General features: G+C 31.4%; 2 protein-coding genes and 1 pseudogene across 2 annotated transcripts; 2 read left to right on the top strand and 1 right to left on the bottom strand.

Annotated features, from left to right (window-relative positions):
- Positions 1-2,299: 2,299 nt before the first annotated feature.
- On the top strand, positions 2,300-5,290 carry LOC105132524 (superoxide dismutase [Cu-Zn] 2-like). Its single transcript, XM_011036087.1, has 7 exons — positions 2,300-2,467; positions 2,569-2,670; positions 3,086-3,181; positions 3,267-3,298; positions 3,626-3,701; positions 4,785-4,838; positions 5,010-5,290. The coding sequence occupies exons 1-7, from the start codon at positions 2,380-2,382 to the stop codon at positions 5,036-5,038; spliced, it is 477 nt and encodes a 158-aa protein (XP_011034389.1). The 5' UTR covers positions 2,300-2,379; the 3' UTR covers positions 5,039-5,290.
- Positions 5,291-6,265: 975 nt separating this feature from the next.
- Positions 6,266-9,478, bottom strand: LOC105132523 (eukaryotic translation initiation factor NCBP-like). Its single transcript, XM_011036086.1, has 6 exons — positions 9,139-9,478; positions 8,133-8,228; positions 7,905-8,009; positions 7,690-7,767; positions 6,870-6,989; positions 6,266-6,673 (listed from the first exon to the last, which is right to left on the bottom strand). The coding sequence occupies exons 1-6, from the start codon at positions 9,286-9,288 to the stop codon at positions 6,542-6,544; spliced, it is 681 nt and encodes a 226-aa protein (XP_011034388.1). The 5' UTR covers positions 9,289-9,478; the 3' UTR covers positions 6,266-6,541.
- Positions 9,479-11,565: 2,087 nt separating this feature from the next.
- LOC105132575 (5'-adenylylsulfate reductase-like 7) lies at positions 11,566-18,612 on the top strand (annotated as a pseudogene).
- The last annotated feature ends 1,502 nt before the right edge of the window (positions 18,613-20,114 follow it).

Raw genomic sequence — 20,114 nt, 5'->3', positions numbered from 1 at the left:
TCAGTGGGCCGTGGGGATTAGTCGTGGTGCGCGTAAGCTGGCCCGGACACCTCACGTAAATCAAAAAAAAAAAGATATTAATAAAATAAATTCAATATTATTAACAAATATTATCAATAATGATATGAGTAGATCATATTTATTATAAAAGATAAATGAGTTACTTTTTATCTTTGAATAACAATATTTAATGGAGTACGTTTAAGATTGCAAACCTTCATGGATGCACTAATTCGGACACTGTATTATTGGCTATTAGGATATTTTAAAAAAATAATTGTAAATTAACACAAATACAAAAAATCAAATAGTTAAAAAATGTGATATTTATAACTTATTGCCGAAAGACATCTATGATACAATTACAACATTATAAGTATTTTTAAAAAGATATCAATAAGATAAATTCAATAATATTAACAAATATTATCAATAATAATTCGAGTAAATCATATTTATTATAAAAGATAGATGAGTTACTTTTTATCTTTGAATAACAAATATAATCTACTTGTGTTATTTTTAATAATTTTTTTAATATTATTGGATTTATCTTATCAAAAAAATTTTATTGGTAATTATGATATCGTAATTAAAGATTCAATGTATCTCTTAGGTCTTTTTTTTCATTTAATAATTTTTATTTAATATTATTATTTTAAATATTATATTTATTTCACTAATTTTTTCCAACTATGCTGTTAAATCAATATTTTTAATATACTTTGTTAATTGAAAAAAGAATCCATATTATTAAAGCAATTTGTTGATTTTTTTTTTGTGATGACGAGGTTTCAGCTTTAAACTAACTCTTCTCTCTTAAATAGATTACACACACGTTTTCATTTCTTTGACTTCATCCTAACATGTCACATTTAAGACACACTTCAATCAATAATTGAACTAATCCACTTGCATTTTTCTATTATATATATATATATATAAACTTAATTTAAAGCTAATTGTTTATTTAAAAAAACACTGTTGGACTACAATTCCAAAAAAATCTTGTCTATGATATGTTGGAATGAAGAAAAACAATGAAAAAGAATAAGGACGAAAAGATATGTTGAAGCAGAGACAAAACTTTAGGGATCTGGCTTCAAGATATTTTGAATTCTTGAATATAACGCCACAGACAAGAACATCAACAAGAAGAAGATTTTTGCCCATGATAATCCATTTTGTATGGTTTGGAAATGGGATCCATCTCGTATTTTTAAAATTTTAATTTTTTATTTTTTATTGAAAATTAAATTTTAATATTTTGAATTCTTTTAATATATTAATTTTAAAAAATAAAACAAATATTATTTTAATATATTTTTAAATAAAAAATAATTTAAATCATAACCTAACCCCACCGGAAAGAGTAGGTGGTGGTGCGGTGCCTATTCACAGGAGTAAAAGATTGACTATGGATCAGCTTGTGGCCCAAGGTTCAATGGTTCTGCTTGTTTGGATTTTACGATCTCGTGAATCCATGTTCTCCGCACAAATGATTCATCAATGTTTTATTTCCATCCCCCTAATTTAAAATCTTCCGATATTATCTTTGCAGTTCAAAAAAAAAAAAAAAGAGTAAAGGAAACCTAAAAGATGCGTACTGTGAGTTTTAATAGTGTTATTTCTTTTCTTTTTTTAATTTTTAATTATTGATTTTTTTATCTTATCTTCAAACATTATGTTTACTTGTAATAATTTATTTTAAATTGTTTTTTTAGCAAGTTTTCACGTTATTTATTAGCACTCAATTTTACATGAAGAAATTAAGTTAATCGATTATACTATTTTTAAAATTTATTTTATTAAAAATAAATAGTATTTTTCATGTTTTTTAATTAAAAATGATACAATAAAACACGACATTGTTATATTTTTTTATCATGTTAAAAATTAACTTGAAATCCTTACTTGGTGAATAACAAATATTTTTAAAGCTAGTTACTAGCTATTTAAACACCAATATGTGGTGACATCCAGGGATAAAATTAGGAAGTTTAAAGAGTATAGAGATTGAGGTGGAACATTAGCAAAACCAGAGGGCTAAAAAATAAGTATATATTATACTCTTTCTGGTATTCAGAAAACCAAGGGCGCTTGCTTTCTGTTCTTGAGGAGAGGCTAATCCAACAAAGAGAAGGGGGGATTTTTAATAATAGATTATCAATGTTATATAATATGCTTACTGGAAAATTTTAAAACACATAAAAACAGTAAGATCCTACCTTGAAAATGAAATTTATGCGCGTTTTTGAACACTTCTTTATGTGTGTATGTGTATTTTCTTTCCTTGATATTTATATTTATAATAATATATATAAATGTCTTACATTTTAAAACCTGAGAGGCATAAGGAACAGTGACATCAAAGATAAAATGGCAACAGGATCTGTGAAAGCGGTGGCTCTTATCACCGGAGCCTCCAATGTTAGAGGCTCTCTTCATTTCGTTCAAGAACCAAACGGTCTCTCACACACTTTCTATCTGTATTTTGTTTAGAAAAGAAAGCATGGTTCTTTTCTTGATTGTATCTGCATGAAACATGATATTTGTGTGTGTGTACAGGGGCAACACATGTGACAGGGAGGATTGCTGGCTTATCTCCGGGCCTTCACGGCTTTCATATTCATGCTCTTGGTGACACCACCAACGGCTGCAATTCCACTGGTACTCTCTCCTTCTGTATATATGTTTGTGTTGCCACTTGTCATTGGTTGACGTTTACCGTTTCTTAAATTCTATAAGTGGGGTTTTTTGTTGGCTGGCTGCTGTATATATGCACGACTATATGTAACTATCTTGTTGAATTTGAACTGGGATTTTAAAATTAGAGCAGTAGGTGCTGATTTTTGGATCATGATGATTATCTTTTAAGTGGGTTATCTTCTATTGATTGCAAGATTATGTTCTTGTTGTTATTGTTGGCACTTCTTTTCAAATTTGAGTTTTAATTTAAAGTCTAGCAACTCCATTTTGATTTTAGGCTCATAAATTTCTTATCTTTTGTGTACCTTTTGCTTTGGATTGCTGCAGTTTTAGTCCATGGTTGTAAAATCCTCTTATGATCGTACTTAAATGCTAGGACCTCATTTCAATCCACTAAAGAAGGACCATGGAGCTCCAAGTGACAACGAACGTCATGCTGGAGATTTGGGGAACATCATTGCAGGTTCTGATGGTAAGTGCCGTTTCTTAATTTCTATATGAATTTGGCAAGTTAGAGAACCAGGGACAGATTTTAGCTTCATTTTTTCACGCTGCAGGTGTTGCAGAGGTTTCAATCAAAGACTTGCAGGTATTAACAATTAAATATCGTAAGGGGTTAGATGGTAGTCTCTTTTGGTTTAGAATTCTTTCAACTTTCATGCTCTTGATTACTTCATTCCTCTAGACGAACTTGAAAGTTTTTTGATAATTTGATGCTTGGTTTGGTATTGGCTCAAGTTATTTGATCTTGAAAATTTTGGAATTATCAAATGCCATGAAACTCTCAGTCTAATGGTTTTGTGCCGGGTTGCACAGATGCCCTTGGTTTCTTCAATTCTTTGGTCTCAAAAAAAAGTTTGACTCAGTGAATTTTCACTTCAATTATTGAGCGTCTCTCTCTGGGTTTTGCTTCTAGATACCACTGAGTGGGATGCATTCAATATTGGGGAGGGCTGTTGTCGTGCATGCTGATCCTGATGATCTTGGAAAAGGTAAAGGCTTCCAGCTTTGGTTTCAATAAACTTGTGCCTTGTTAAATTCTTATCCGTTTATGCTTGTATATGTGCTTAATGTTAGTAAGCAACTTGAGTGCCCTTTAGTTTTTAAGCTAATATGGACTAGCTTATATCTCCTGATTCAAACTTACTTTCACTTCTATATGTTGCTTGTTGCGTTCTTATTGACTGAATTTTGGGGATGAACTAGGGTGAGCACTGAATGGATATCCTAAGAAGTTCAGTTAAACATGTACATATTTATCAACCGTCGGTGCCCTCGACGGGCTTTCTACATCAGAAACATATGCATCATGATCCATGAGCTGCTAATTTTATCTCAAAATTTGTTTTAGAATGATCATCTTGGCTTGATCTTTCCCCATCAGAAACTTTGCATAGAATGAAACTAATTTCTGTGATTGTGTGACGTGAAGTAGTTTTATAGGGAATTTATAAAGTAGAAGAAAGTCCAAAAGAGTGATATATAAAAGATCTGTCTTGTAATGTTCCCACTTAAGTAGGTCTCTAGGAGACATTTTTGGGCATACTCTAGTGTCCATATTTTCAGCAAGAAATTGTGTAATTCACAGTTAAGCCGCAAGTTCAGATGCATGCCTGGAATGGGCGTTTATCTAGTCAAATAGAAGAGAATTTTTGTTATTTGGCTCTACATGTGATAAGAGGATGGAGGAACTCGTCATGGCTGGACATTGTCTAAATGGCTGGAGATTTATGGTGTACTATGTCTTTGGTGTTTAACATCAACTGAATTGAATTTGCTTAGAAGTAGAGCTACTAAATTTTTGGAGGCACACTACAGGAAATCTATTACTACCTCTTTGTTGAATGGGGACAACTTGGAGAGTAGTGAACAACGGAACTTTTGAATAGGTTGAGATGCAATGCTGTAAAGTGGAGTCATTTTCCTGATTAGTTGTTTGTTCATTTGGATGTATATATCTCCAACATTTCTTTTAATCATTTTCTTATCTTGGAATGAAACAATTGTCATATAGATGCCTGTTTTTTTTACCTGTATTGAAACAATTTCTTAGAAAATCTCAAAATAATGGGCAGGTGGACATGAACTTAGCAAGACAACTGGGAATGCAGGTGCAAGGGTTGGATGTGGTAATACTTACCTTTTCTTATAAACTTTTCTGTGCTTTCTAGCATTAACCTTTAGCGAGTAATATTCTGGGCCATGAGATGGAATGGAGTGAGTGTTGCATGTGATTTATTTTTCAATTAAAATCTTTTTGCTTATACACAAGCCTGACATTTGTTACGTTATTTGGACAGGCATCATTGGGCTCAAATCATCTGTTTAGAGTTGATACTTGGTTTGAGGGGTTACTTCATCAAGATGCCCTTCTGGTAAAAACTGAAGCAGTGAGAAGAGGAAGAACGTCCTTCTAAGTTTTGCAGGGTCTCGTCCAACACACCTATGCGAAGTTGTAATCTCCCAATAACAAAATCTATGTGAACTCGGAATATTCAGATTGTCAATCTATCGCCATGGCTTGAAAAGTTTTACTTTTTCTTTTGCATGTGGTATATGGTGTCATGGTCTCTGATGGGTATGCTTTTGCATTAATTTCTCTGGGATATGCAATGAATCCCTTATCTTTAAGAAAAAGAACAAATATATGATGTCTTGTCGCTCATTCCTGCCGTAAAAATCTCGTGAAATTTATCTGATTACTGTTCTGAAATAAACGTTTCGAATTCTTGTCACTGTCTGCCTTCTTATTTGCTCCTTAAGAGCAGTCGATAATTGCAGGCATAATGCTCAAGCAATCTATCGGAGAGCATAATGTTTCATCAGGAGACGGTTGTGTCCCCAGGCTTTGATAATCCCCAGTAGCCAGGAAGGTTTAATTTTGCTTGTTTCATCAGGAGACGGTTGTGTCCCCAGGCTTTGATAATCCCCAGTAGCCAGGAAGGTTTAATTTTGCTTGCTTCATCAGGAGACGGTTGTGTCCCCAGGCTTTGATAATCCCCAGTAGCCAGGAAGGTTTAATTTTGCTATCTCATGCATATGATAGAAGCTCTCGCAGACTACTGAGATAATACAGCAGCTCGCCTCACGCTCCATGTCCTCCGTTGGAAATAATCGTCTTTTTACAACTACCTCGATTTCTTTTTCACCTTAAATATACAAAAATGTCCAAAGCTTTGTTCTTCCACCCCCAGTCCCAAGACTCACCACTTGCCAAACTGATTTGGCACCAGTCCTCCAATACCTACCATCCGAGGGTGAGACAACTCACCACCCCATTAATGCAGTTGCAGAATATAGATTGCCAAGTAGATTTATAGAGTCCACCTGCGATTCAGTGCTGGCGCCACCACCATTGTGGCATTGACATTTGAAGTAAAAACCATAAGATAAAAAGCCGAATGTTCAATTTTTCTTTTCCCCCTTTCAGAAACAAATTTTGCGCAGGCCTTGTATTCAAGACTGATAAAAATGGACTGCACACACATGTAACGAAACATTTTATTAATAAACAAAGCTTGCATTCAGAATAAAAGTACTTGCAACCGACCATAGTGAAACATTTTATTGATAAACAAAGCTTGCATTCAGAATAAAAGTACTTGCAACCGACCATAGTATCCAGAAGCAAAGCTACTAATTCATTAAAACCAATATTTAGTTTAGCTTGATACAGTCTACACTTCAACTACATGATATGAAGGCAACGACCACACAGGTTGCTAAGCTGTAATAAGAATGAACAACTTGATCAGAGAAGGAATTCTGATGTGAAGCAAGGGGCCTGGGACCTCTGCACTGTTTCTCGTCCAGCACGTAGTTCAGAACACTTCTACCCTCTCAACCATGTGTTTCTGTATGATGAGTTGTCCCGCAGAGAAGCATCATGAGCCTTGTAATCCATTACATAGCTGTGGGGAAGCTTCAAGTGCCTTTTGATTGAATCTCTTAAAGCCATCACGCCCTGCAGAAGAAAATAAGTGTTCACTTTTTTTCTCTAGGACACGAGGAACGCTCTTAATTGAATGCAAAAGGAAAGGATATAGATGAAAATTGAAGTTCACTATTTACAGGATAGAGGAAAGAGTAGACCACTACAATTAGCAAGAGGAAAGAGTGGAACACAACAATTAGAACAATAGCAACTAATATTGACTAACCTGACGATCTGATGCATTGCGATTCCACACACTAAGTATATCCTCATTGTAACGGATACTTAGCACCGCACCGCATATGTCATCACTGTAATCAAGTTGATCACCCACCAGGGCAAGAACCTGTAAAGAGCATTTGCAAGTAGAATTCAATACCAGATACAGAAATGCCAACTTAAAGGAAAGGCTACCATTGAACTACAAAACACTTCTTTCCAATATAGGTGAGGGGGACCAAACTTCACAGCTAAAATCTAGGATTTCAGCTTCACTGCTGACAGCCACACCTACAAAAGCAGCCAGTACATTCTATCGTCCATGACCTCAACTGCATTGACGATTTAAAACAAAAAAAGAAAAGGTAGCTATATAAAAGCAGTTACAGATTCAAAACCACAGAATTCAAACCCTTAAGAGTTTCCTTTTCATAGCTTATGAAAACCAAGGTTTGCTGCAAGGATACCACCAAATAACCCAATCCAGCTATGAAACTAATAAGACCTCGAGATGTTACCAGTCATTATCACGTGGTGGTTGGTTTGGTAACGAACCAGGAAATTCATGAGTTCAAGTTCCATAACATCCATTTTTTGGATAAAAATGATTCAAAACAGATAAATATAACATGGCATGCGCCAAAAATAACAAATAGCATCCACACAACATGCTGTATGCATGTGCGTGCATAGTCAAACAAAACTTCCGGGATTTGGTGATGAAAATCCAATTATGTTCATAAAAATTTTCAACCGTCAAACTTAACAAGATAATCAAGTTTTTGCATGATGCCAGCAAAGAAAATTTAATTCCAGCTTCCTCTTACCAGATCCTCCCAAAAGCGACCAGAGACAACCTTCTTGAATCTTATGATCCACTTGCCACCATTGCAGTTAGCAGAGTCCTAAAAAATAACAAATGTCAAGATTTTTTTACATTCAAATTCAGCACAACATTAGAAAGTTCTCAACAACTATGATGTGATTAAATTAAAGCAAAAACTAAATAATAGCTATTGCAACTTCAGGTTTGCAACATTACCTCCCATAGAGGACGGATTCCTTCCTTGAAAAGATGCAGATCAGTTGGGCTCGGCAGTAAAGAAGGTCGAGCCAGGTGGCAATAGCAGACCCAAAAACCTTCAACCTGCATGTCCATCATGCCAGAAGTCCAGTCAGCATATGAATCAAGAAAAAGAACATCTATTTACATGAGGATATATCTCAACTAATATATTACCAAACAATCTAAAATTACAATAGAACTTACAGTACTGAACTCAACGATTTTCTTTATATTGTCCTCATATGATGTCTGTGTTCGAACTCCAGGCGTTCGACGAGTGTACCAAAATATGAACTTGTTCTGAACATAAACAAGTCAGAGCAAAATAAGCAACTACTTAAACAGACTCATCGTGAATTATATCAAAGAAGAGCTACATATGGTATTATTAAAATTATCAGCGAAGGTAACTATGCTCCCATATTGTACAATCAAACAATCAAGAAAACACAAAAACCTAGTTTGACCGCAAGTTTTATGTAGGCCTTACACCTTCGAACCATACCAGTAAGCATGGATCTATTTACTGTGCAAAGGAGAGAAGTTAAAATGCTTCCAGTAGAACAAACACAAGTCACTTGGGGCGAGGTAAGAAGATATGCAACAGACAACAGGTTTTCCATCAGCAATTTTCCTTGCAGAGCCACGTGAAAATGGTTTCAAAAGGACAACAAAATGCTTCTTTGAAACAACACCAGGAGCTGAGTTTTAAGAAGCAGGAAAACTACAGCTAGGGGTGATAAAGAGTAGTATCTTTCTGCTTCAATCACTTGGGGACCATATGGTTTTTTAAAAACTGCACTTGCTCCTCCCCCCACTTGTTTCTAAGAATCACGATTCATTATAATCAAGTTTTGAATTTTAATCAATTATCTACATAATTAAGATAGTATGTATGAGCTTCCAAGCTCAATTTTTGAGCTAAGAAATGCAACTGGAACTGGAAAGCACACGTGGAGATTTGGGATTGGTTAAAATAAACAAATGAAATGAAAAATGTAGACTTAAAAAAAAAAACCTAAGTCAGCCGGACTTTGCAAAAAATTGAAAACAATCAAATTGAAAAGCCAAAATACTAACCACAAATTATACGAAAAAAGAAAAGACGAATCACACAACCCATCGCAGAAAAACTACCAAATCGCAACAATAAAAGAAAATAGCAAACACGCATAGGAGAGGGTGAGAGAGAGAGAGGGGGGTTGGGAACCTTGAGGGGATGCAAGCCAGCTTTGAGTTCGCGTGCTTGGCGTTCTTCGGATTCTTTATCGATGATATCAGTTGTTGAAGATGAATCAAGTGTCGCTGTTTGTGAAATGTTATTGTTGTTTTCTGGTTCCTTCTTCTCTGAGATCTCCATTTCTTAAATTTAAATTCTAATTATTCAAAGCCAAGAACAAACCCTAATTAGTACGGCCTAATTTCTCTTTTTATATTTATGCTTCTCACAATTTTGGAGGTCCAGATCAGAGAGGAGGAGGAAGACGAGACTACACGATACAGTACAATGCAATCCGAGCGCCTCATTTACACTCCACACTACACGTCGTACACGAGCCCATCATTTTATTTTATTTTTTTATCATATGTCACGCTGACGGGCTAAATGTCCACCTTTCTGTTTGGACAAGGGCCTCGGCCCTGGGCTTAATGGGCCTCTGCCTTTTCTTTTTCCTTTTTATTTTTGCTTAAAATAATTCATAATAATTTCATGAATATATGATTCTCTAATTGATAAATTAATTTATGATTGTAATTTTTTTTTTTATCATGCAATACTAAAATTATTAATTTAAAAAAAATCAAATAAAAATGTGATTGTAGAGTTGATAAATGTAGCTTTTCATCCTTGTAAATCTTGTTTTCAATAGCTATTTTGAATTATTTTAGGTAATGTGAAAAAATATATAAATAAAAAGATTTTATTAAATAATTCATGTTAATACTAAAATCAACTATTTTGATGGTTAAAAGTGGTATCCATAATAATTGTTTTTAATTATCTTTCAAATTAGCAACTAAAAATAAAGATATTTAAGTTTTGGATCAAAATTATTTTTTAAAAATCTCAAAAATTACAGAGACCTAATATTTATAATTCAAAATATATGAGGATTAAATTGAACATTTCACCAAAGTAATTGAAAACACCACCCTTCTCTTTCGTGTTTTTCAACATGGTCCTTTTTCTTTCAATTTATTATCCGTTAATGATCTTAGCCAAATCAGCGTTCAATCATGTCCGTACGTGAAGGAGCAAAATTTTTTTTTTTTAAAAAAAGGAAATGGACCGGAAAAAAACTCATGGCACAGTGAATTCATAGTGCCCATGACTACACGTGTGTGTCTACGGTGCATGGGGGGTTCAATATTTCCCCAATGCATTTTAGAATATTGGTAATGTTAATTACAATGCCTGCCACTGTTATTCCTGAAAGATCCTTTTTTTTTTTTCCCATTAAATATTGCGATGACACGCTTCTATTGGTCTAATATTTTGGTTATGGGGACTTTAAGCACAGCCGATCTGTATATTTTTACATATTAAAAGTATTTTTAAAAAAATTTAATTTTTAATTTTTTCTCTTTAAATTAATTTTTTAAAATTATTTTAATGCATTAATATTAAAAGTATTTGTTAAAAAATTAAAAAATATTATTTTAATATATTTTTAAAAAAATATTGTCAATCACACTTAACATATCTTAAAATAATGACTCCAAAAGAAAATTCAAGAAATTGAAAACATGGAAAGAAAAAAAAGTTTAAACAACCACAGCAATCATATATTCTCGCACAGATATTTTATAAAAAAAAATAAAAAATAGAAAAAGCAAATATTCTTTCTTAAAAAAATTCCCTGAAAGCACCGAAAGAAAACAAAAAATAACAGGACAAAAAGGGAGTTGAACAACCCTCCCACGGAAACATGAGCATGATGATGGCTATATATATATATATCTATATAAAGAGCATAGTATCACTTACGTTGTTTATTTTTATATTTTAAATAATTTTAATTTTTTAATTTTAATTTAATATTTTTAAAATATTTTAATACATTAATATATTTTTAATAAAAAAACTTTAAAATACTACCCTAACCATACTTTTAAATTAGAACACTATTTTTGACATCACCCCAAACCCTAATAACCTTCCCCTTTTCTACAAGAACTTTATGAATTTCTAAGATAAAAGCCCCAATCAGTTTTGATTATTACCATTCTTATTTGTTTATTATTAGTTGTTCTTTTGATTATATTATTGTCGTTGTTAAAACAAAAAAAAAAATTTAACTCACTATCTTATTTTAGTAATAATAATTATGAATGTTAGCATTTAAGAGTCATGGTCTAGGTTTTGGCAAGGAATATTTTATCTCTACATTTAGATTTGATTTTTTATATATATGTATGTTATCTCTATTATGTTTTATTTATTTATTGGACTTATAAAATATTTAATTAGTCTAAAAATTAATCATGGTGTGCGTCAACTAGTCAAGATATCCTAAATTATAAAATTATTATTATTATTATTATTATTATTATTATTATTATTATTATTATTATGACTATGATTAATAAATCTAATCCTAACAATTAAGAAACCAGACCGCTTTCTAAATCAAGAACATTGCTTTATTCACAAATTACTTTCCTTTCTCTTTTTATTTTTTCTAGGTTTTCAATTCTGAGATTTGACCTTTAATTTTCATTTTCAATCTCTTTCTTCAATGGCTCTGCTTTCTCCTCCCTTTTTGCTCTTTATTAGTGGGGCTTCTTCGACATCAGTCTTGTTTATTTGTCCTGATGAATCAGCTTTGTTTTTTTTATGATATTCAATCTCAATGTCCTATTTCAATCTCTCCAAATCCTCTTCTTCAGGTGCCTTTCTCTTTTTTCTATATGCTTTTACTTTTATTAATTTATACTTTTTTTTAATTAGTGGTTAGTTGTTGATTTCATGATAATTTTTCATCTAGGGTAGTTTTTTTTTTCTTGTGCATTAATGGGTTGTTTATGTTTTGATTTGATTTGTTGTTTCATGGTGTTTGTTGTTGTTAATGATGTTGTTGTATTTGATCAAATTACTTTATGTGTTTTTCTACTTTTTATGTTTTTTATGTTTGATTGTTATTTGGCTTGTTAGGAATACCTTTTAGTTTGAGTTATTTTTAATTTAATTGTTGTTCATGGACCAAGAAAACTATCAATTATCAATTGCATAAGGGCCGAGTCTACTTTTTAAAAACAAAAAAAATTGATAGTGTTGTGGAGCAATTGTATTTTTTTGTTTTGAGAGGGTTATCATTATAGATTATCAGTAGTTAAAATCTTATCCCAGGCTACTTTCTGTGCAAACATTAAAGACTTTATGTAGTGAACTTTGACATTCCAGATAATTCCTGGTACCAGAAATGTGTAACTCTGAAGAAGAAATAAAAGGAAAATGAACTCCCATAGACACATGATAAATTTCGATAGCTAGGATGTTGTGTTAATTGTTTTATTTTCATCACCTCACAATTGTTTTGGAATCTTGATGAATTAGAAGTTGCAGAAGGTTATTGTGAATGGAAAAGCTAGATTAGATAGAGGCATTTATGTAGGAACATGGGACAAACAATGTAAGAATGCCCTTTGATTAGTACTTAAAAGTGCATTTTTATCATGGTTTTATATCATCATTTTGCACTTGAAGTATCAATAACTCCTTAACTAAAGCATGTTTTATAATAATATATCTAATAATATAAGATACCTTTAATTTGTGATAAATGTTCATTTTAAATGCAGGCCTATCACATAAATGAAAGGATTGATTGATGACTTTAAGAACTTAAATTGCAAGGGCAAAGAGATGTCGGTGCAATCCAAACCAGAATACTATTCGGTAATTGGGTCATATCTGGAGCTATAGATCTCAGATTTAGGTCTATTTTATATGCATGGAAAGGTAAGACATAGGCCTACAACTTTCATATGGAGCCCAAGATCTGAAAATATCATTTTCAAGTCCAAATTGTAGCAACAACAAAGAAGCCCGAATCTGTCTTCCAGCCCGAGCACTGTTCGGTATTTTGGCCATATCTGGAGTTCTAGAAGTCCAAATGAGCTGAATGTTTTACACAAGAAAGCTGAGACAATTGCCTACAACTTTCATGTTTGCAACTGGCTCCAATTTTGACGTTATCAATGACGTTTTGGGCAGACAAGAGAAGATAAAGATTGTCACCAAGTCAAAAGTTGGCCACCCACTTATCAATTAGTCATCAAATCAATAGTTCCCAATTTTGGCCTATAAAAGGAGACATTTGCCATGCATTTAGGCATCTTGGTTTCCAGATCAAGATCATGCTCTTCCTTTCTCTCTTTGTATTTTTTGTAATGTTTATGCTTTACTTTCATTAATATCAAGTTTATGCCTTTCATTTCCTTTCCTTTACTTAGTTAACTTTTATGTTCTTATTTTGTTTATCTATTTTGCTTTCTTTCATTATGTCTAGCTAAGTTAATTATGTCAAGGTGAAAAGGTTACACTAATGGTGTAAGAATAAGTATAATGTAAACTTAATATGGACCTTAATGTTTGATACTAACATGTTTTATATTTGTTATCTTGTTCACTCTTTAATACTTTGCTTGTTAAATGACTAATCTTGATTTATGTTGTATAACACTTGGTACAACAAATGCTTGGCACTTTCATAGCCCATAATGTATGGTATAACCGACACCTGAGCTATGAAAGGAACTTGATTTATTGTTAACATAAGTTATAATCATGAATGCTTGACGAGATTTACAAGTATTAGCATTAATTGAATAAGATGACTAATGTAATCATGTTAACAATATATAATCTGATACTACTACTACTACTACTACTACTATTATTATTATTATTATAGTTATTATTGTTATTGTCATTGTTGTTATTATTGTTATTACTATTATTATTATTGTTGTTATTATTGTTGTTGTTGTTGTACTATTGTCGTTTATAATTTGTACAATTAACCTCCCTATGGTTCGACCCCGGTCTTGTCGGGTTATTTATTACTTCGACACTCTTGTACTTGGGAGAAGACATCAATCTTTTAGTCGTGTCACCCTTCTGTAGAAAGTAGAAAGACATAATCATTATGAATCTATTTATTATGTGTCATTCTAATTTTTTAGGGAAAAGAGGACATCTAACTTCCATTTTACAAGTGTGTAATCATATGATATCACCAATCTAGAGGCTTTTTAGTTTAGAATTCTCTTTGAACATTTTGCCTTCATATTTTATTTATTATAAAATAGTGCTTCCTGATAAGTTTTTATATTGCCTTTTTGTCTCTATTTGAAACGGTAAGCTAATAAAATCAACTTATGAAGGGGAAGGCCTATTTTCTACTTGAAGTTAGTTCCATCATTATTGACTCATGCCTTTATCATCTTTTGATCTATCAAAACTTGTTCCATAGATCTAGGAAGACCCTAACCATTTCAAAACCTACAGGTAAAAACATATCATTTTGAATGAAATTAAAGTTGTTCTCATTATGGTTTGCTTAGTATTGTGATTTTTTATAGGGGCAGACCTCAAAAAATACCACCCAACTATATAGGTAGTCTTTATGTTACCACCTAATAATTTTTTATATCAATTTTACACTTAAACTTTTAGAAATTTTTTATTAAGGATTTCCATCCATTTTAAGGCTTTCCATCGATAATTCCTTCCAAATTGTACTTTTTATTTGTGAGAAACGTCATTTTATAAGGAACTTGATGTTTATCTTAAGTATTCTAATAAAAGTTCTTAATTGAGAAATCAAATAGCATGGTAGTGAAATCAATAGAAAAAATAGTTTGGGTGCAAAATTGATAATTCCTAATAATCTGTTGGTATATTTGATGTTTGTCTTTTTTTAGTGTGGGAAAGCTTTAATATTATTTTATCCATTTCAACTCTCTCTCTCTCTCTTTATCCATGTGTGTTGAGAGGGTGGGATAAATGCATATGTGTCACTCTTTTATAGGGTGGCATTTGTTTAGAAGGATAACCGCACACTGAATTTTATACGAGCATCATCCTAACAACAATGGATTAATAAGAAATTATAACATTGAAACAAATTTTATATATTAACCAAATTTCTCTCAACTGGACAAGAGGGCATATGATATATATGAGTTTTTCTCTCTTATGAATTACTTGTAATTGATGATTTACAGACTTTAGTCCATTATTCTAAATCGTGAACTTGAATATGGTTAATGTTATGCTATGGTATCCTACATTCCAAATAGATGCATCTGTAATAGTTGGTTCTAATGAAGTAGAAGGAATAATAGTAGATAAATTGACAACTGATTGAGAAAATAGATGAATTATTCTTCTTTTTTATTTGGATATTTCCAAGTTTGTTTTGTTTATGTATTTCACCTAAGATCATGTAGTCACTTGGAAACTGTTAACAAAAGACCTAATGCCTCATCTTGGCTAGAGGTAGTGGGATAAAACTCAGTTTGACAACAATTTCTCACTTGCTTAAGCTTGTATAGTTGTTGCACTGACATGCAATCTTTGCATATGAGATTTGCTTTCCACTGTTTTTGTTGTTTTTTGCCTGAAGAAATCTTGAAGATCATGAATAAATTGTTTTACAGTGTGGAAGTGGTTGTATTGACTAGCACTGGCTCTTAACTTATTGAAACATACTCAAGTAGATTTGTTGAACAATTATAGTGATGTGTGAGGAACCTTAACCTATCTATAATCACTCTTTTATAGCTGAGTTGAACTTTTGAACCCATTCAGTTTGGGGCACTTGAGTGAGGAATTTCTTGTACGGGGGGGTTTCTATGTACTTATAAATATTAGAAAACAACATAACTTGTATATGAATTGGATATGAAACATAACTTCCCTGTTGGAAGTTGACTTTTGTTATCCTTCTCTAAAAATTGCTTTGAAAGACTCCTATAAAAAAGAAAAAAGGTTTGTGAGGGAGAGAGATAAAATAAAGAGCAAGTTAAGGCATGGCAAAAGGATAAATGACTGATGAAAAAAGAAAAAGAAAAATAGGGTCATATATTCTTATGACATGTCAGAAGTCTAAATTTGTAACTAAGGGATAAAAAAGATATTGTGATAACTTAACTTTAGGACAAAATAAATGGAACTGAAAGTCATAAATTCCTGGGACACATCAGAAATCTAATTTCATATAAAGTAGAGAGCTCTATTAAGAAAGACATTCAAATTATTTATAGCTTTATGGTGTTTAATCTAGTTGATGAGTTATAAGGTTGTCATATAGCTCCTAGCTTTTTAGTGGAGTTTATATTGGTTATGAAGCAAAACAGGCACAAGCTCACAGCATACTATCAATTATCACTAGACATGATCCACCAGAGACTTCTTTCTGAGGGGACCAAATAAATGGATCATATGTTTTGCCTCTTTAACTGTTTGTTTGAAACACATTCATGAATACCTCTTAAATGTTTTGTTTGAAACATTTTCACGAATAAATTAAATTTGAAGTGAATATATGTGGATTAAAAATAGATTCAGTTATAAACTTTCTTTAGTAGACAACTTAAAAGTAAGGTAAAACTTCCATATTCACAAATCATGAGATACATAAATTTTTATTTATTTTAATCCACTTAAACAAGTTACAATGTAATTTGTGCACATTAGATAATTAAATTGGTTGAAATAAATTCTGAATTATTTGTTTGTGCCAATTCATGGAAATGTTTTTTAAAATAAAAAAGTTGGTTAATTGTTTACTTGTGGGAAGGCGGTACTTATATGCTTAGCTTTTTGGTCATTTACATGTAATATTTCTTACAAAAAAAAAATTTAATTGTCCCCAAGGTCTAGTTGCTTATTTTTTATTTATATATAATTCAAAAGAGTTTATAAATATCATTTCATAATGTCTTCCTACTCAACATATTGTTTATGTAACTTGTAATAAAAGTCCAGTTTTCTGCCTTACGTACAATATATTTTATGCCTTCATTTCTCAATAATCATTATTTTATCTTTATTTGATTGGTCCAAATAATTCAAGCTTTGTATTAGTTTGTAGTGCTGGACTATATACTTTTGTTAATAGGTGGATAGGGATTTCCTGGATAGAGCGTTGACTTTAAAACAAAGGAATGCTTCTACTTCTGTACTCTTTTATGCTTTATAGTATCCTTTATTAAGCAATATGCTTATAAAATTTAAAATTCTTAGTTCCATGTTCCCTCAAATCAAACATTTAGCTATTGAACAATCTTCAGCTCTACCAAGGTGAAACACCATTATCCTGGCCTATTTATAATATGTCCTCATCATTGTGGATGATGTGGCTATAGAGGTATAAGACTTAATCCTCGTAGCCTAGTTTCAATTTGATTCTTTTTAATTGTTATTTTTTGATATTCATTGAATGTTTTATTGATTTTTTTGTTGAAGGTTTCTGTCAAAAACGAATAATATTTGGTTAAGTTATCCTGTATTTTATCTAGGGATAACAATGCCATATCTTTTTTGTAGTATATTTTCAAGATACAGAATTCACAGCCTACCTTTAATATTAATAGTCAACCAGAGATTAAAATTTTTGTATGTTGAGCCAAAGAACCTTCAATCTTTTACTTAGTTTTATAAGAAAACAACAGGTAAATTTGTTTTTCCATGCCAAAAAGTTGTGTATATTCTTAATGAGCTCATTTCCCATCTCTGTTTCCACCATTTTAGATCTTTTGGACCTGACTATGCTATAAGATTAACATACATAAAGTGCTTTATTAAATTATAGTTAATATCAACTTTACAACACGTTAAAAGTTGTTCAAGGGTTTATCAGTGCCCTATAATTACACGTGATTTCTAGCAACATACAATAGTCGAGTCATCGATAAAATTTATGTATCCTATTTGTAATCTGACTGTTTGTGATCCAGGACTTGAATCAGTTCAACTTTTTACCAAATATGACTCTTCTAATACAGAAGGTCCTGGGAAATCTATCTTGCAACCATGGAATGGACCATCCTTGGAAGAGATAATAAAAAAGGAACCCTACGTAGCACTTGCTATATTATTTCTCTGTTTGAGGGTGCTACTATATGCATCTTCAAAAGCATTGCCGCATCTCAAGGCTTTATATGTCTCTTATATACCACATTTCAACATGGAAATATTTGGAGAGACTAGCCAATTTTTTGGGCTTATCCTTTATATAATTGGTGTGAGGAGGATTTGGACTAAGCTAAGATTATACAAGACCAAGAATTTCCATAAAAGTACAAAAAATTGCCATGTTTGGGCTTTTTCATTGGCTTCTATTTCTTTGGATGAATCTCCTTCGTCAACTAGGTCACAGTCTTGAGCTATATCCTAGTATCTCTTGGCACTTAAAATCAAAGGTAGAAAAGAGCTTACTACTGTTAATATCATGTATTACAAGTAGAATTATTGTTCTGGGACAGACAGTCTCTCTCAGCTATTAAAATTTTACTATTAGTGATACTTGTGATGATGATAACTGAAACCATTACTGGTTGTTCTAGTTTTGGAAGGGAGCAAAAAATCATGTAAATTTGAGAACAGCTTTCCCATTTTGTATATTATTTATCATGTGGAGGAATATCTTCACATTTTAGTTGGATGTAAGCATATCAAGTTCTCTCTCTCTCGCATGCCACGCGCTCTAATGGTCAAAACAAATAGCAAGTTCAAAGTTTACATTCAGACACTTGAAGAATAGGAAACTATAAATAGGTTCAAGATTTGATTAGGAGATCGATACTAATCTGAAGGATGGAAAATATTTCTAAGTACATTGTCCATTAAAGTTTCTCTTTTTACCTCAGCTGTAATGTTTTGACATAAAAAGAAACATTTTAATAGGAAAAGCAATGATACCATTATAATAATTATTAAGTATAAATGATTAGAGTAGTTATTAAATATAAATAAATGAGAAACATCGAGGTAATTGTACAAAAACCTGATAAGTATAAATAGAAAAGAAAAAGAAGACAGAACCAAAAGAGAGGGACAGAAAGAAGAGATGAGAAAGAAAAATTAAGAAGATGAGATTTAGAAGAAATAAACCCCTAATATAAGATTTACACTTTGGTTGTGAATAATTGTTGTAATTAGTTTGACTTTGAAATTGTGGAGGTTTTAGAGTTTAGAAATTTATGTTTTTGACTTTAGTTGATGGATTAATTGAAGTGTTATAGGTTAAATGTTCGAGGTTAATTATTATTTATATTTGAGATTGTTAATAGGAATTTTGGAGATTTGTCATTTTGGGGAAACTAGTGGATTGAAAATTTAGAATCTTGATTAACTGGTTAATTGGTTTGTCTAACTCGGTTGATTAGTTAGATTATTTGAATTTAGTTGATTGATAGATCATTTTTTATCAACCAGTTGACTTGAAGGGTTTCAATAGATTGGTAGATAACAGAAAAAGTTGATTAGTTCTTTTAGGATTCGTTAATTTAAATATATTTAGGATTAATTAGGTAGACCCGTTTTGCTTTTATAAATACATCTTGGTCTTAAATCTTAGAATTGTAATCTTTTAAGTTTTATGCTATAAGTCATTTTTGAATATATTTCTTTTTGTATTCTGATACTTTACTTGTTAGGTACCAGTAAGATTTTGTTGATATATGCTTTTATATTTCTTTTGCTTTTTAGTAAATTAAATGGATAATATTCTATATTCAAGAGGAATAATATAAATATTTGAATTGTTAATGTGAAATGAATTATTATTTTTAATTTTATATATATATATATATTATAAAACACAATTATTTATTGAAACTAATAATCATTATGTAATTTTGAATTGATAATTCATTATTTGATTAATTATATAAATTGGGTCTTTAAAAAATATTTTTTGTTTTGTTTGATTATAATCCTATAATATGTCATTTAAAATAACCATACTAATAATGTTAGTTTTTATACACTTTGGAATTTTAGATTCTAACTGATGAGGGAAGTCATCAATGTATAATGACTCATAATCTCACATTCTAAAGCTTTATTTTCATTGCATTTTAACTTTTTAAAGAACCTGACCTTATAATAATTCTTGATCTCATTGTGAAATTTTCTTATAAAAACATAAATCTAAACTTTATATATATATA

This window comes from Populus euphratica, unplaced genomic scaffold, assembly GCF_000495115.2.
Source record: "Populus euphratica unplaced genomic scaffold, PopEup_1.0 scaffold27.1, whole genome shotgun sequence".
Lineage (NCBI taxonomy): Eukaryota > Viridiplantae > Streptophyta > Magnoliopsida > Malpighiales > Salicaceae > Populus > Populus euphratica.
The sequence above is the reverse complement of the archived record's forward strand: the minus strand, read 5'-3'. Positions and strand labels throughout refer to the sequence as shown.

Excerpts from the sequence above, each read along its gene's own strand:
- LOC105132524 (XM_011036087.1), top strand. The coding sequence starts at position 2,380 with ATGGCAACAGGATCTGTGAAAGCGGTGGCTCTTATCACCGGAGCCTCC. Across the intron at positions 3,182-3,266 it reads CATCATTGCAGGTTCTGATG|GTGTTGCAGAGGTTTCAATC; the intron begins GTAAGTGCCGTT and ends TTCACGCTGCAG. Across the intron at positions 4,839-5,009 it reads AGGTGCAAGGGTTGGATGTG|GCATCATTGGGCTCAAATCA; the intron begins GTAATACTTACC and ends TTATTTGGACAG.
- LOC105132523 (XM_011036086.1), bottom strand. The coding sequence starts at position 9,288 with ATGGAGATCTCAGAGAAGAAGGAACCAGAAAACAACAATAACATTTCA. Across the intron at positions 7,768-7,904 it reads GAATCCGTCCTCTATGGGAG|GACTCTGCTAACTGCAATGG; the intron begins GTAATGTTGCAA and ends GTTATTTTTTAG. Across the intron at positions 6,990-7,689 it reads GTCGCTTTTGGGAGGATCTG|GTTCTTGCCCTGGTGGGTGA; the intron begins GTAAGAGGAAGC and ends TGCTCTTTACAG.